General features: G+C 27.3%; 1 protein-coding gene across 1 annotated transcript in view; it reads left to right on the top strand.

Moving 5' to 3' along the window:
* The window catches only part of LOC135928648 (synaptojanin-1-like), a 51,260-nt gene that overhangs the window by 19,462 nt on the left and 15,346 nt on the right, over positions 1-16,452 (top strand). The window contains exons 9-14 of the mRNA XM_065465103.1: positions 10,212-10,361; positions 11,495-11,648; positions 12,492-12,683; positions 13,673-13,757; positions 14,625-14,765; positions 15,140-15,320. Of these exons, the coding sequence (XP_065321175.1) occupies positions 10,212-10,361; positions 11,495-11,648; positions 12,492-12,683; positions 13,673-13,757; positions 14,625-14,765; positions 15,140-15,320 (903 nt within the window). The remainder of the gene's footprint in view (positions 1-10,211; positions 10,362-11,494; positions 11,649-12,491; positions 12,684-13,672; positions 13,758-14,624; positions 14,766-15,139; positions 15,321-16,452) is intronic.

The raw sequence follows: 16,452 nt of genomic DNA, 5'->3' as shown, positions 1-16,452 counted from the left end.
TCGTGAGGCTCCCCCAAATCTTGGTTCGATGACCGACATCTTTGAAGATGTTTTTCGCCAAATCATCATATGTTGTTAGGGTTGATTATTTGTATGAAAATGTAACTTGATAATTCCGCTATAATAAAATATAGTATAAAAGTAGTTCTCTTGTTGAATAGGAATGTCATAGAGAAGTTATTATAAAGAAATTATCACAAAAATACATTATTAAGAATAATAGGCTCATAAAAAATTAAACGCCATAGTATAAAAATAATTTTTACATTTTTTTTACTGGTTATTATTGATTTTGATTATGAAGTCGCTCCACTCTAATTTTTTATACTCATATAAAATGGTAATAGTAATGTTTATCTAAAGTTTAATAAAATTCGATTTTACCCAATTTTCATTTTTAGGATTTTAATTTTATTCTGAGAATAAGAGGTCTTTTCTGAAGATAAAAAGTATAATCTTTATTTTAATACTAGATTTATTATATGTATTCCCTTAATTTTTATAATCATTAAATTAATGAATATAGACACTAGCAAAAAGTCAATTTTTCATGCTTTGACCGTAAATATCTTCATAAGTATAAAAGCTAGGATGTTAAAATTTTGCCCAAGTATAGATTACAAGACTCTTAGGTTATATACGGATTTTTATCAAAATTGAAATGGGTCGGCCGAGAATCGTGTTTTTTGATCGATTTGACATGGAATGCCCCAAGAGAAACTGTGCCTATTCTACCAATTACCTTACACTTTGGCGATTCACCCATTGTTTAAAGAGAGGCTGCCACTATCGTTCAAAATCGGCATAATTATATTGCCTGGCATGGCACTTATGCCACATACGTTAATTTTAAACCATTCCATTAATTCTGTACCAGGAATTTTAGCTAAGAGATTGTTTGAATCAACAGTTGGTTGGGATGAATCAATTGCTGATTGGGTAGATGAAGGTTTAATCGATATACTGCCGGCGAATGATGCTTTTCATTATCCAGAGTCCGCCTTAGCGATTCTATAGTGGATATATTTCTAGCAATGAATTGTACAGTTTCTTCTCTATTATTGTTGATAGAGAGTCAATGGTTCTTTCATTATAACAATACTTATATAAATATTTAACGGATTGAACTGAGGAGCAGATTGTATTTATTAGATAGATGTTTATTGTAAGGCACTACCCAAGGATTAACAAAATCAAATTAATTTTTTAAAGATAACACCGTCATATGGCCACCTTTATAAATGGTAACCATAATTATCAATACTAGAGGTTTCTATGAATGATTTCGGATTTTATTTGAGCACTTTCCATCAACCACGCATTTATTAGGAAATGTTGATCTATGTTTATTACAATTCTGATAATTTGAAATAAAAAGTGTTCGTTAATTTTGTCAGTAATTTAGCGCACACTATTTCATCCGAAGTATCAACCTTCGATAACTTGTTATCATTATCAAGTTAAGACACATGTGTGTGATTCTATGATATCTATATAGGCGTACTTTTCCAAGAATATGATAAAATTTTATTGGATATTATAATAATGAATAATTAAGACTTATGAAAGTTTATCAAAGCATCGTACAATTGCCATCTCATCCTGATATAGCTTATGCATATGCCTTGGGCCAGCATTAAAAGAAGAATGCAAAATAATTCTAATACCAAGAGTGTATTGGTGACTCCCATTAAAATAGCATCAATGCCTTGAGAGAGGTCTACGCACGTGTTCAAAAAATATCCTAAATCATTAACAAAAACCTTTATTATTGATAATTATGGGACTTTTTTTAGGCGGCGATATGACAGTGTTACTTTTCGTAAAAAAAGAACGAATTTGATTTCGCTAATCATTGCATAGCGCCTTACAATAAACACTTATCTAAAAAAATACAGTGCTCACATAAATGTAGAAATTTGTTTTTCAGTCCAATCTGTCAAATGTATATATATATTTATTATTATTAAGGTTATGATAGAACCGCTGCCTTTCTCTTGACTAATAATATAGATGATCGGCACAATTTATTGTTTCTAAGTATTATCCGCTATAGAATCGCTATGGCGAAATCTTGATTATAAAACGCAGGATCAATCTCTAGCATTCTATTGTTTAAATTTTCATTTGCCTAATCAACAAAATATTCTTTTCCTATTAAAATCTGGTACAAAATTAACGGAGGGGTTTAAAATTAATGCATGTAACACAAGTGCCAGAATATATATTTATGCGAATTTTATACAATATTATGTGTGGAAACCTCTCTAAACAATGGGAAACGCCAATGGGGTGATGATTAGTTAATTGGTCGAATACACCTTTTTTCTAAAGAGGGTGAAGTTTTTTACTCAATTATGGAGCTGAGGCAACATGTTGATGATTTATATACCTCTAATGAAATGTTAGCGGTAATAAAAGATGGGTGTGTTAGACATGTTATCTGATGATGTTGAATGAAAAAATTGTTAAGTGTATGGTCTATCATTTAAAATTCCCTATCAATTGCGTCAATTATTTGCTGCCATTTTACCACTTTGTGAACCTAGTGATCCCGTTTTTATGACACATTTTTAAACTTTTCTGAATTCAAAAAATGATTACAGCATTTCCCTGATAACAATGATGTCGGCGAAAATTTTGCTTTGTGATTCATCGATCCATTTTTGCTTCAACAGGTCTACTCCTACAATATCCACTCAGTCTCCATCGAATGCAGATAATATTATGCTGTCTTCATCGAGAGGTAACTTTCCACGATACAGATGATATGCATAAAAAAATTCTGATAATTATAATATATTTAATTGAGATCAAAAGTTTATCTATGACAAAATTATGTCCCCTCCACTCTATACCACGATGTGTTTTTCATAGGCCCAGGGGCCAGGGAAATCTTTTTTTTTAAACACGATAATATACGAATTAAGAGCCCAAGGAAAAATTACAACTAATTGCGATATTTTTCCCCCTTAATATTATTTTCATTCCAATCATTACTAATATTATCATTAATGTTGTCATTAAAATATTCACACTATTTATCAATCAATGGGATTACCACCATGATAAACCATATTATAATTAATCATTATTTAAATTTACAATTTCTATACAAATTCTACTATCATAGTCATGTTGATTATTATAATACTCGTATCGGATATATTATCTATTATGAAAACAATTAATATTTGCAGATACGATAATCCATGTTTCGCATATTTCAATTCCAATTTTCCGTATTTACACAATTTATCATAATGCTTTTGTTATTTCTCCTTGGTGACTTTCACACCAATAATTTTCGTTATAACCGTTCATATAATTTGATTTTTATTGAAATATGTATTTCTCCTTATTTCCTTGCAATGTGTATATTACAAACATCATCATATATATAAATCTGTTTAATTTACTCCGGTTACACTAATTTTTTTAATTTCAATATTTATTTCCTTATTCGCAATAATTGACTGATCCTGCTTGATTTTCTTCAGAGCTTCCACTTTAGCACTACAAATTTTAATCTACACTATATCAAAACAAATATATAATTTCAAACCAGAGAATCTTCAAAATAATTTTGAGCAAAAATCTATAAAGATTTTTTTTTCTGAAGAGAAGAATAGAGATTTTTAATTAAATTTTCCCTAAAAATGCAAAATAAGTAAATCTTTTGTAATTTATATACATAAAAAATCAAGGTAAAATCAAAAATTTTTAAATAAAAATCTTCAAACAAAAAAATGGAATTTTTCGGGGGTATAAAAAAATATGTATATGCTAAATGACAATTTATTCCTTAAAAATCTATAGTATTCCATTAAAAAATATAAAGTTTTTTCAATGTCCTGGATCTAATTCCTGCCGTCTAATCACAGTTCATAACCATAATTTGTTCATATTAGGCATTATTCTACACGAAACAAAAGTCTCTCACAATGATTCTGCCTGCTCCTCTGAGGTGACAACCGAGGCAGTGATAACCGAAACTGGTTGCCACGTACTGTTCACCAAAACCTTGGAAATCACCTACAAGATTCCTTACAAGGAAATCTTCAATATTTAATACAATTATTTAAAAATGGTGCTGGTCTTAAAACAATCGAAGCGAAGTTATGCAATAAAAGTCACAACGTAAATTTAATGTAAATAAAAATAATAAAAAGGATATATACCAGGAAGGTAAAAAAATTAAATTTTAATTAATTAAAATTTATTTTAACTTTATTGAGAATTTATTTTATTAAATAAAGTAAAAATTATGATAATAAAAGTCGTAATAAATTTTTTTAATTTAAAACAAAATTTTAGATAAAAATAAAGTTAATATAGTAAACGAAAATCCTTAAATAATAAAATTAGTAAATCATATAATACGTATTTAAAATTTAAAGACTCACCATTTAGGTCATATTGCGTCGGTGCATCTACCATCTTAGGGTTATGGATGTTATGCACCATGTTCAAATGTATCTCCATGACAAATCAACCACGATTCGGCCGACCCCCTTCAATTTTTTTAAAATTTAGTAACCGAATAAACGTCAAAGTAACTAAGAAATAGCCAAAATTTTAGCCTCCTAACATTTATATTTTTGAATATATTAGGGTTCAAAGTGGCAAAAATGACGCATTTTTACCATTATTTACCTTCATTCAATTAAGCATATCTTAAAAACTACAGAATTCTAAATAACAAATTTAATATCAAAATTACGTACAAAGATTCTACTTTTAGATAAAAAAAATTTTTTTTTCATTTTCCGGCCATTTTATTTTAATATATAAGGACTAAAAACGATTTTTTGAAAATAATACGACCTTCAATTTTTTTAAAAAATTTAGTAGACATTACTAAACTCTTCCTTAATATTTATAAAAAAAATTGGTCTGGGACGCGGACATCTTCATTCTTAAAATCGATAAAAATGTTTAGAAAAGTGTATAAATATTTTTCCAAATAATAAAATTATATTTAAATCAGTTTTTAATGATTTTTCTTGAACTATTTGATATAATTTAAAGGATTATTCATCTTGTAAGTGAAAATAACAACAAATGGGGCTTTCATTCAATTATATAGTCCATCGACAAAAGAAATTCAATTTATTACTTTATTTATAATTTATTATAAAATTTTTTGCCCATATAACATATATTTAATGAATATTAATAAAATATATTCAACCAAGTTTATAGTTCTTGAATATATGAATCAGAATCTTGTGCATTTCATATATGGCCCCTTAAATATTAAAAATTATTGATATAATATGAATTTAAAAATCTAATATATAACTCACTTTTAAAAGTTTCTAATTTTTCGGTAGCTCATTTACTTTCTTGTGACGACAATGTATAACTACAGCCACTAGCAGTTAACGGTGAAATTAATACTAAGATATGACATTTTGGCAAGTAAAGAGTGTCGTCTATACTTGGAAATGTAAAGGAATTAGAAGGTCCCGATGGGTGTAAAAACTTTATATATTTCTTCCTGCTTTTGATTTTTCCCTAAAACAAAGGCTAACCACCATTTAGAATCATGAACACACGTTATGTATCCTGATATTTCTCAAAAAATTATACTTTCATCATTATATGATAAATATTCTATAGTGCTTTCTATTGAATTGGAATACATTTTACTTTTAAATCGATGTAGACTTGTTGGAATCACGGTGTGAATTTTCTGTGTTACAGGTTTAGGTCTAGTTTTTGAAAATCTTTCCCTGAGTAATAGTTCTTCGTAATTATAATTTTTTGGGTTATATATTCAAAATATATGCCATTAATATTTTCTTTAGCTAACTCGTACAATTCATATGATATGGTTATTTGCTTTGAGTAAGGCCTTTGTAAACTAGCTCTAGCGGCTCTTTTAACAGTGTTACCAATCCCATCACAAACACTTTTCCCGTGTGCTGTAGCAGAAAAATGTCATTCCTCCTGTACCCCGAAATCCATCTCATGATGGCAAATATTAATAAAATTTTCATCGGAAAAATAAAAAATTTTATTTGGATACAAATTTTATTAATTAAAAAATTTTCCAATGTTTTTTTGGAAATAATGTACTGCTATTGTATTGTGTTGCAAAGATTCGGATATCATTACATAATTTAGGCAACAAATATTGGCAAAATTATCTTTATAATATATAACAAAAGGGTGAACAGTGGATTGAGCTCTATTCCAATGATAACTTTATTAAAATTAAATATTGGCCTTCGTCTAAGTTAAATTTTAGATTGTTTTGATACAACGATTGTTGCTTTGAAATAAAAGAATGGGGTAATAAAGATTCCATTTTTTCAAAAAGGCATTGATAAATTCATCTACTTGCTTGGTTATTGTTTCAAGAGTGGTTCTATCTACGGATAGCCATTGTTTATATGTTATAAATTCGATGTCCTTAGAATGAAACAATATTCCTATTTGATCGCATAAATATGTTGACCCTGGACAATTATCAGATTTGCTCATATAACAGGGTGGTTGAGGCTGATTACAAATTATTTAGGGTAAAATATGTTTGTATGTTTTAAAGATCAACATATCATTGGTTAAATTGGGTAAATTTTATCCAATGATCATTAATTTAATATTTTGGTGGTAGCTGCAAACACATACATTATGTGTACCACTACCTCCAACAAGTATACAATTTTTTGGGCGAATGCTTGCAAATTTCGAAAAATCAATTTTAACATCAGGCCTCATTTCTTTAAAAAATATATACATTTCTTTCAAATTATCTAAAATTAATATCTTTTGTTATGGTATTCTTTTTTCCGTCTTTGGTCAAAATCGAAACGCAATCTTTCTTGTCTACTGCTTATTTCGTCCTTACAATAAAATTCTTGTACAATAGTTTTTCCAGGCTTGGGGTTTGGTGTTGATAGAAATCAAAATACCAAGAAATTAATTTAAAAATGAATTAATATAGTGAGTATGTGTTATTGAATCAATTTTAAAATTTTTATTTATTTAAACACTCATTTATTGTTATTCTTATTTATACAAGTAAGGCTATTATATTTTTTAAATTTATTTTATGATGATATTTTTATTTTGTATATAATTTCATAATAATAATAATAAATTAATTTTGTAATATTTTAAAAATATCAAATTATTTTAAAAAATAGAGTAGCGAAAATTTTGATATTATTTTTGGCGTCATATATGAATTGCACAAGATTTCATATATTCAAGAACTCGAAATTTGTTTGAACATATTTTATTAATATTCACTAAATATATGTTATGGGCAAATATAAAATTTGTTCTTTTATCGATGGATAATTTCTATAATTGAATGAAATCCCCATTTATTGTTATTTTTATTTACAAGATGAATAATCCTTTAAATTATATCAAATAGATCAAGAAAAACATTAAAAACTAATTTAAATATAATTTTATTCAAAGACGCCCACTTTCGGAAAATATTTATACACTTTTCTAAACATTTTTATCGATTTTGAGAATGAAGATGGCCGCGTCCCAGATCAATTTGTTTTTATAAATATAAAGGAAGAGTTTAGTAATGTCTATTAATTTTTTTTTTTTAAATTGAAGGTCGTATTATTTCCAAAAAATTGTTTTTAGTCCTTATATATTAAATAAAATGGCCGGAAATTGGAAAAACAAAAATTTTTTTTTTATCTAAAAGTAGAAACCTTGTACGTAATTTTGATATTAAATTTGTTATTTATAATTATGTAGTTTTTAAGATATGCTTAATTGAAAAAGGCAGATAATGGTAAAAATTAGGGATGTGAACCCTTCTACAAAAAAGGGCCCGGGTTCGGGTACAGGAATAAAATTTGAAAGAACTCGGGTCCGGGTTCAGGGAACATAAAAATAATGACTCAAAATAAGATTTTTTTCATTCATTTATTATTATACTTCAATATATACATATTCTTAATTTACAAATGAAAATTTTAAAATAAATAATTTATATTTTAAATGTTTTATTCTCGCACAATCATAATATCTTCTAAAATATCATCCTTGAGATTTCCACGTAAAGTAGACAATATATATTTCAAATATGAAAATTCACGTTCTACCCTTACCTAAAATAGATAGTTATCTTTATAAAATTATTGTACTTGTGTCGCCAATACAGCCATGAAGATTCTATATAAGATATTATTCTGGATATATTGAAGAATTTTCTTCCCAGAATTTTTAAATATTTATATCCTTATTTCTTAACTTCTGAGAATTTTACTATTAACGTTGCAATAGGCATTTTTTGATCCTCCTTTCTATCTGATGATAATTTGATTTTTATCTAAAAGTAAAATTTCAAGATCATCAATGTTGTTATCATTATTATTATTATTATCACTACAACCAGTAGGTATTATTGTCGTAGCCTCCAATATATTGTAAATAATGGAGTAATAATGGAGTTTCGCGTATGCCATAAATCCTTAAGATGGTCTTTTACTATTTGTTTTTGCTCAATATTCAATAAAACTTTATATCGAGGGTACAAATATATAGAAGAGTATACAACACTATTTTGCAAATATTGTTGCTCTCGAATTTTCATGTTTTCTATTATTTCATATGAAAATGGACTAGTAAATCTTTCTAAATCTAATCGGCATCTAATCCATATGCCATAAAATTCAGATAAACATAATTTTTCTGATCGTAATCTTAATGTTGTTTTTTAAAGTAAATAATACACTAGTAAGGTCTTTTATTTGGCACCAATCATCTTCCGGCAAAATAACTTTACATGCTCCTATAATTAAATCATTACAGAAATCTTTCAAACTTAATAATCGTTCTAGCATCATACAAATTGAGGACCAACGTGTTGTGCATTATCATTTAAATTAAAATATTATTACTTGTACTATAAAATAATTCACTTTCAAAATAATCAACGTATTTCTATAACATAGCATATTAATAAATTTACAGAATAAAATATTATTACACTGAAAATAATTTATGATATCAATCTCTAAATAAAATGTAAGTCCAGGAAGAAAATTGGAAAAACGTGAAGATAAAATAAATATTCCACAAAAAAAGTGAATAAAATTTAAAAAAATTTATATTATTTTTAAAAAAAATATTTTTATTTAAATTTTTTTTATGACACCTTGAACCCTTGGACCCTCCACTTAAAAAGGGTCCGGGTTCTGGTTCAGCCAAAATACGAGGGTTCAGAGTCCGGGTTCGGGTTCACATACCTGGTAATAATACGTCATTTTTGCCACTTTGTACCCTAATATCTCCAAGAATATAAATGTTACAAGGCTAAAATTTTAGCTATTTCTTAACTATACTAACCTTTCTTTGCTTACCAAATTTTAAAAAAATTGAAGGGGGTCGGCCAAAATCTGATCTTTTTTGCTCATTTGACATGGAATGACCCATCAGCAAATATAAGAGTATAAAAGAAAAAGGATATAGATGACCTATTTGATAAAAATAAAAATATAATAGAAGTGTTGAACATAAATAATTTTATCTATTATAAAAGGGTGTATAAAGGGGAAAGTAAAGAAAATCAGGAAGAAGTATTAAAAAATAAAATTTTAATTTAAAATTATGGTGTTTAGACTTAGGAAATCAATTAGAATTATCTTAATAAATAAATTTTAAATTTAACGCTATTTTAAATTAAGACATGTAAAACTATTCACTCTGGAAAACGAATCTTAATTTAGCCTACTATTGTTATTCCGTATTCGATTAACTTATTTTAAATTCAAATCTGGATTATGTAAAAACAAGACCAGGAAAAAAATATATTTAAATATATTGACGATATCATCATAACCTTTAACACTATTAAAATTTAGGATTTTATGAAATTCTATTTTCATATAGTCTTAAAATATATATTCAAGGGTTTTAAACACTATTTGGACTAAGGAATTGTATACTCTGCATGAATATATTAACCCAAACTTAGCAGTTACTGATTTTCCAAAGTGCTGAACCCATCGGGTCTAAAAACTGGGTTTCGGTACTTGTCTAAAATATGTCCTTGGTCCATATTCACAAAATTTCGAATAAAACAATTTCAAATTTATAAACCACTCCGAACCTGGTTTGAATCATTATAATATAATTTTTTATATTCCCTCTTTTAAAATTGAAATTAAAAATTATGCTATTTTATTCACTCGAATATTTTAATCTAAATACTACCAACTAACTAGATATTGATTTTCCAAATGTTAGTTCTGGGTCTTAACGAAAAACAACTATTTACTCGATTTGATGAGATATTTAGGAGTATGTGGGTCGCGAACGGTGATAAACTCAGCAATATATACGCCGGGACTAATGCTCTAGAATGTAAAGGAAAGGTAAAAAATGAATAAATTAATAAAATGAAACATCCTGATGAAGTTTTTAAGCCAATTGAAACCTCTCGGCGATTGATCACTCAACTTCAGTTGAATTTTGATCAGCATTGTATATAGGTGGTCATTCATTTTTATAGAACATCTTGATAAGTCTTTTTAATAGGATTTCGATGGGGAGACAGATCTAAAGGTTTCCTTGGTTTCGCCGTATCTTTATATCAAAATAATATTGAATATCTTCTATTTATAATTTACTTCACTATATCAGATGTTTCTTTTATAACATAAAATATTCATGATATATCTCAAATAATATCAATTTATATATTATTACTATTGTAATTGTAATGTATTATTTGTGAAAATTTACAGAGTTGTTAAAAGATATTTTTAAATGGATCTAGATACTGATACATCGTCTTAAATGGATCTAGATACAGGTGAATTACCTAAATATCTAGATACATTTTGATTTTAATAATTCATATACAAAATTGATAATTAAATGATTACAAATAATTGATTATAATAATTCATATACAAAATTGATAATTAAATGATTACAAATAATTGATTTAATAATAAAACATTCTTAAAATTTTTATCATCATTGCACTCCCGTTTATCTATAGACATTTTTAGCTCTTTCTACTGAGGCACTTGATGGCAGAGTGGTTGTTATGTTTAATGAAAAACAACTTTGGTATAATCATGGAATGTATTAAAATCTCGACAGTCATTTTTAAAAAAATTATTCAAAATTATCGTAACTTTAATATTATTCTTTGCAGAGATTGTCTAGGATATTGATCTAAAAATTATAATATATATAATTTATCTGGTTTGTTTTTTAATGAATTTAACTCGGACATACTATTAAATGAATTTAATCCAAATAGTATGATTTTTAGTATAAAAAAGCGTAGAATAAAATTATAACAAAATGTATCAGAAAATATATACAGGTACCTCTAAAATAGTATGTAGATACCGATCCCTTTAATAAAATTAATTTAGATACTGATACCATGTTTTTATAAATAGGATACTTTAACAATTCTGATAGCTTAATTATTAATTAAAATTTTTATACGAATTTGATTAAATGAATTTAAATCAAATCATAACTTAAGCTTAAAGAGGGGGCACTATCCGTCTCGAGAACTATTCAAAGCAACTTTCTCGATGATTCTAGACAATTAGCTATCGATCTGTTGCTCCTAAACTCTTCCAAAACACATTATTTGGATTACGTGCAAACCATATTTCCTGTCGGCATTAATTGGGGTTAGTTTTCATTCAACAAAATATATATTACCAATATTACATATTTAGATAGAGCTACTATTGTTTATGCATGTTTTACATAAAATTAGTCAATTTTTTTAAAATAAAATTTGCAAGAAGCTAAGAATAATCACATGAGTTCATCCTGATATCACTATTATCATTTAGGTTGGCTGGCAAGCTAAATGCTCCTAATTTTTTTCATAATTTGGCTTAGTTTGAGTTCAATTTTCAATATTAAGGCGCCAATCAATGTAAGTCGTTTCATGTTGATATACCGGTTTTAGAATTTATTATTATTATCTCAAGCAATTAGGAGCTGTTAATCTTATAAAGTTACCTACCTAAGGTCACTACGCCTTTTATTTTTTGATCAACATAAAAAATGATGAAATAGCCAACATTTTATGAGCATATGATATTGGCGGAAGGGGATAGATTAACCACAAGGGGTCAAGGTAAGGAGGCCATCACATTGGATGTTTCAATGTGGTTGGTAACTACTAATCAGTACTAAATAATACATTTACAATTCTTAGTTTATAGTTCTATTAATCTAAACTTAACTTCATATTTTTATAATTACTTATTAGTATTATAATATAATTAACGGATTATCCTCAAGTTTATTTACTAAATTATTAAGTTCTATTTTATATACTATTATTCTATTTTTAATTTACCATTATTATCTTAATATATATATCCTCACAGGTACTATCAAGTTTCCTCCATAAATAAAGTCCCCCTCTTTGAATTATCTTTCTACTTTAGGTTTACTCCTGACAAATTATAACAAGAAATTTATTATTTTTATTTATATTTTAAATATTTATTACACAGTGTCCTCTGAACTGATTGAGACACTTTATTATTGGTATCGAGAGATAACGGAGCCTTTTACTCTCCGCTTATTCTTAGGCACCTGGAATGTCAATGGCGGTAAATGTCTTACCTCCACGGATTCCGAAAATTTAAGTGAGTGGCTGACGGCTCCTATCTACAAAATTAGTTTTAAAAGTTCGCCTATTAAAGGTTTTATTTTAGACTTTGTTAAAAACAATTCAATATCGAATTATTTATCTATAAAGTTGCCAGTCGTCCCCGTTAAGGAAAGGCTCACTTCCCAGCCATCCCATTGAGTTCTAAGTGTCCCTATTATTTCATTTCTCGAAAAGTGATTGGTTTTATAATAAAAATCTTACCACCAACCATTGAACGTATTTGTTCCCCTCTTTGAAGTTATTTTCTGCTAACAGATGCTTAAGTAACTGAATGATAAAAAAGATACCGATTTTTTCTTCTTCTTTAAAATCAAGCTAACTATAAAATTATTGATCATATTTAAACGGGTATCATTCGCTCAATTAACAATTTTTTTAAAGTAATTGACATAGTGACTCTAAGGCGACTGGAATATAATAATTTTTACATGTCCTTATCAGACATATAAGAAAAATTTGAATTGTTATAGAAACCTCATAAATTTATAAGTTTTTAATGTAGGAGTAATGCAACAGATTCCATATTTTTGGGTTTTCAAATTTCGATAATATGATGGCCCGCCAAATAAAAAGTAGGTTTATGCATCAGCATACTCTAAGAAAGCCAATTCCTAATTGTTTGGTTATTTAATTTATCTGTTTTATTTTTAAGATTGTATTATTTTTTTTTAAATATTAAAATTCATACTTAAATGCATGCATATTGTGAAATGCCCATTTATCTGATATACATATTTTTTGGTTATTATTCTTGTAAGAAAATGAATAAAAATAACAAAGGATATATATTTATATATTTTTGTAAAAATCCACATAAAAAACGTTCAGCCTATTCTCCTTAAAGTTTATAATTCACATCTCTTCTCCTTATAGTTTTGGCAAAAAATTTATCATTTCCATCCCATAAATAACCTACCATTTTTTTAAAGAATGTAACAATTTAAATATTTTTTTTTATAAGTCTATACAATATAACATATATAATACAATATATCTTAAATTTATATTTTTTTCTTGCAGATTGTGATGATATGGTCCCCGATGTGTATATTATTGGTTTTCAGGAAATTATCGATTTAAATGCCAAAAATATTGCTATTTCAAAGTATGCATCTAATTAAAACAAACCAATCATATAGAGCCCTGCAAATTACAATATCTGAGCTTGGCCCGAGTTTCTTTTAAATTTTTAAGCCTGGCCAAATTTATTTGTAGATCCAAACTCGATTCAAATTTTTTTTATTAAAAAATATATAGTAAACATCATTTGTTTTGTCTTAATCATAGAGAAATTCTAATTATTGTTTTATTTGACCAAGTCTCAGGCCAACTTGCCGAGCTCTACAATTATTTCGTTTTAATTTCTATTAAAACAATAATACTCTTTAACGTTCCGTAATTTATGTTTTCCTGCTTTTAGCGTCTAGAATATTCGGTGCTAGAAATCTTATATATTACATTAAAAATATGTTTCATCGAAAATTCTTTCCGGTTTTAGAGATGTTCCTGAAAAAAATATATTATTTTATTTCTCTTTTCTTTATAAACACAAGTTTTTTTTAGTTATTTAATCTTGATTATATTTTATTACATATGATGGATTAATTTTTTCTCTGTTAATCATTATTAATTAAAGTATTAAAATTTTTTGGATGATACTTATTCATTTTTTTGAATATTTTTTATTTGAAAAAGTTTGTAATATAAATTGATTGACAAAAATATGATCCGAGCCTAAGTTTTATAGCTATATTTTTACAAATATAAAAGATATATTTTAGTTAACATTTAATTACTTGTATATAATAATTTTAAAAATGAAAATATGATTTACCCTTTATATTATTTATTTTGGGAACATGTCGAACTGTTATTTCGTTCTTGTTTTATGGGATTAGGCGAAGTCATCCACCTAATCGGAATTTGTAAAATATTTTTTTAAATTATAATTTAAGCATCGAATTTTTTTTAGCGTGGAAAATCAAAGATATTGGGAAACCGAAATACACAACATTCTAAAACTTAAAGGAAAATTTGTGTCAGTTATAAGCGCTCAGTTGGTTGGAGTCTGCGTTTTTTTATTCGTTAATCATCCCCTTGTTCATTATATCAAGTTAACCAATTAATATATTTTAGATACCAAAATAGTATATTATTATATTCAGTATTTGTTGCCACTGGTAGCAGTTAAATTGAAAATATATACCGATACTCGCGGATATCGTGAGTATCAATGCATTTCTACAATTAATAGTGCTGCTAAAGTAATTAGTTACCGGTAACTAGTTAATTTTTTCAAATATATAATTTCAACTATTTACATTTTAGAATATAGCGACATAAATAATTAGTTACTTTTCAAGTATTTTTAAAATAAGTTAAATAATGTAATATTTTTATATTTCATTTATTATTTTTTATTAGGATTTCCAAAATATTAATCATCAATTATAAATTGCGAATTATTTTACATAAAAATTACAAAAGAGACATATCAGTCACCAAAGTTAAAACAGGGTTAGGTGGCACCGCCGGCAATAAAGGAGGCATTTGTGTTCGGTTTACTTGCGGATCTGAATCATATAGTTTTGTTTGCGCTCATTTGGCTGCAGGTCAGAGCCAGGTACGGGAGAGGAACTCTGATTTTGCCGATATTAGCTCAAAAATTGTGAGTCAATTTTATATTATTAGTTTTTAACCTTCGTCATTTTGTGTACTAACCTTGCTAAGAAGTGAGTGTATTCAGCAAACATATTTATTTTGTGGCAAAACATGACAAGAGCTAACGACTTTACTTTTATGTATAAGCGTAATGGGCATTCTTTGGCACGGGAAAGCTCAAGCCAAATTTTTTCGGATATGGATGACACAAAGATTTTTGTGTTACTATATTATTATTAACTATAAAGGGATTTAGGCATTTTAATGCAATACACAAATTGTTTAAAATAATTATTTTTTAAATATTGAAATATTTTAAAATATACGTTTTTATGAGTGATTGTGATGATTATTTTACTTTTCTTGGGTTTTCTCGATATTTTTGTTAGAATGAAATAACTATTATTTTTGATTATTCTTCGTGTAATAACAGTTTTCAAGTTTAACCTCTGTTTACGGTCCTTGGCATCTTTATTTGTAGAATCATTTTTCTCGTGTCATCCATTATCACTTTCACCCATGCGTTGGTTCTTCCTCAAGACCTTGATACCCTTATTTCCATCAAGATGCACATCTTCACCCATTTCACATGTCATCCATTATCACTTTCACCCATGCGTTAGGTCTTCCTCAAGGCCTTGATTCCCTTATTTCCATCAAGATGCACATCTTCACCCAATCATACCGAAGAATGAGGAGTTCAACTCATGCTCTTCTATAATATTATCACTAAAATTTCAGGAGTTGAAATAACTGGATGATTATTTATAGTATCAATAATTTTATGTTGTAAATATAAATTGCATTTTATGGAAATTAACTTTTACACGATTTTATTGCTACTATTACGATTTTTGGCATGGGTTGACCTAAGGTCTTTCCAGCATATCTGAGGTAGAACATTCCTTGCACTTTCCCATATTCCCTCGTTTTCCCAAAAACCACTCTTTGATCAAAATTATGCGAAATTGATGAAAACAACTCCGAAATCAAGATAAAATATTGAATTAGGGCATTCACTGCAGCCAGGCTATGCTATCTCTTCATGGTTAGCTCAAAATCACTAAACGAGGATCAAATATGTTTACCGCGAAATGAATATTCTGACAACAATTTCACTCATTATAATATATATTTCT

This window comes from Gordionus sp. m RMFG-2023, chromosome 4 (genome assembly GCF_954871325.1).
Source record: "Gordionus sp. m RMFG-2023 chromosome 4, tfGorSpeb1-WG-v2, whole genome shotgun sequence".
Lineage (NCBI taxonomy): Eukaryota > Metazoa > Nematomorpha > Gordioida > Chordodea > Parachordodidae > Gordionus > Gordionus sp. m RMFG-2023.
Note: the sequence above shows the minus strand (reverse complement) of the source record. Positions and strands in the feature narration are given on the sequence as shown.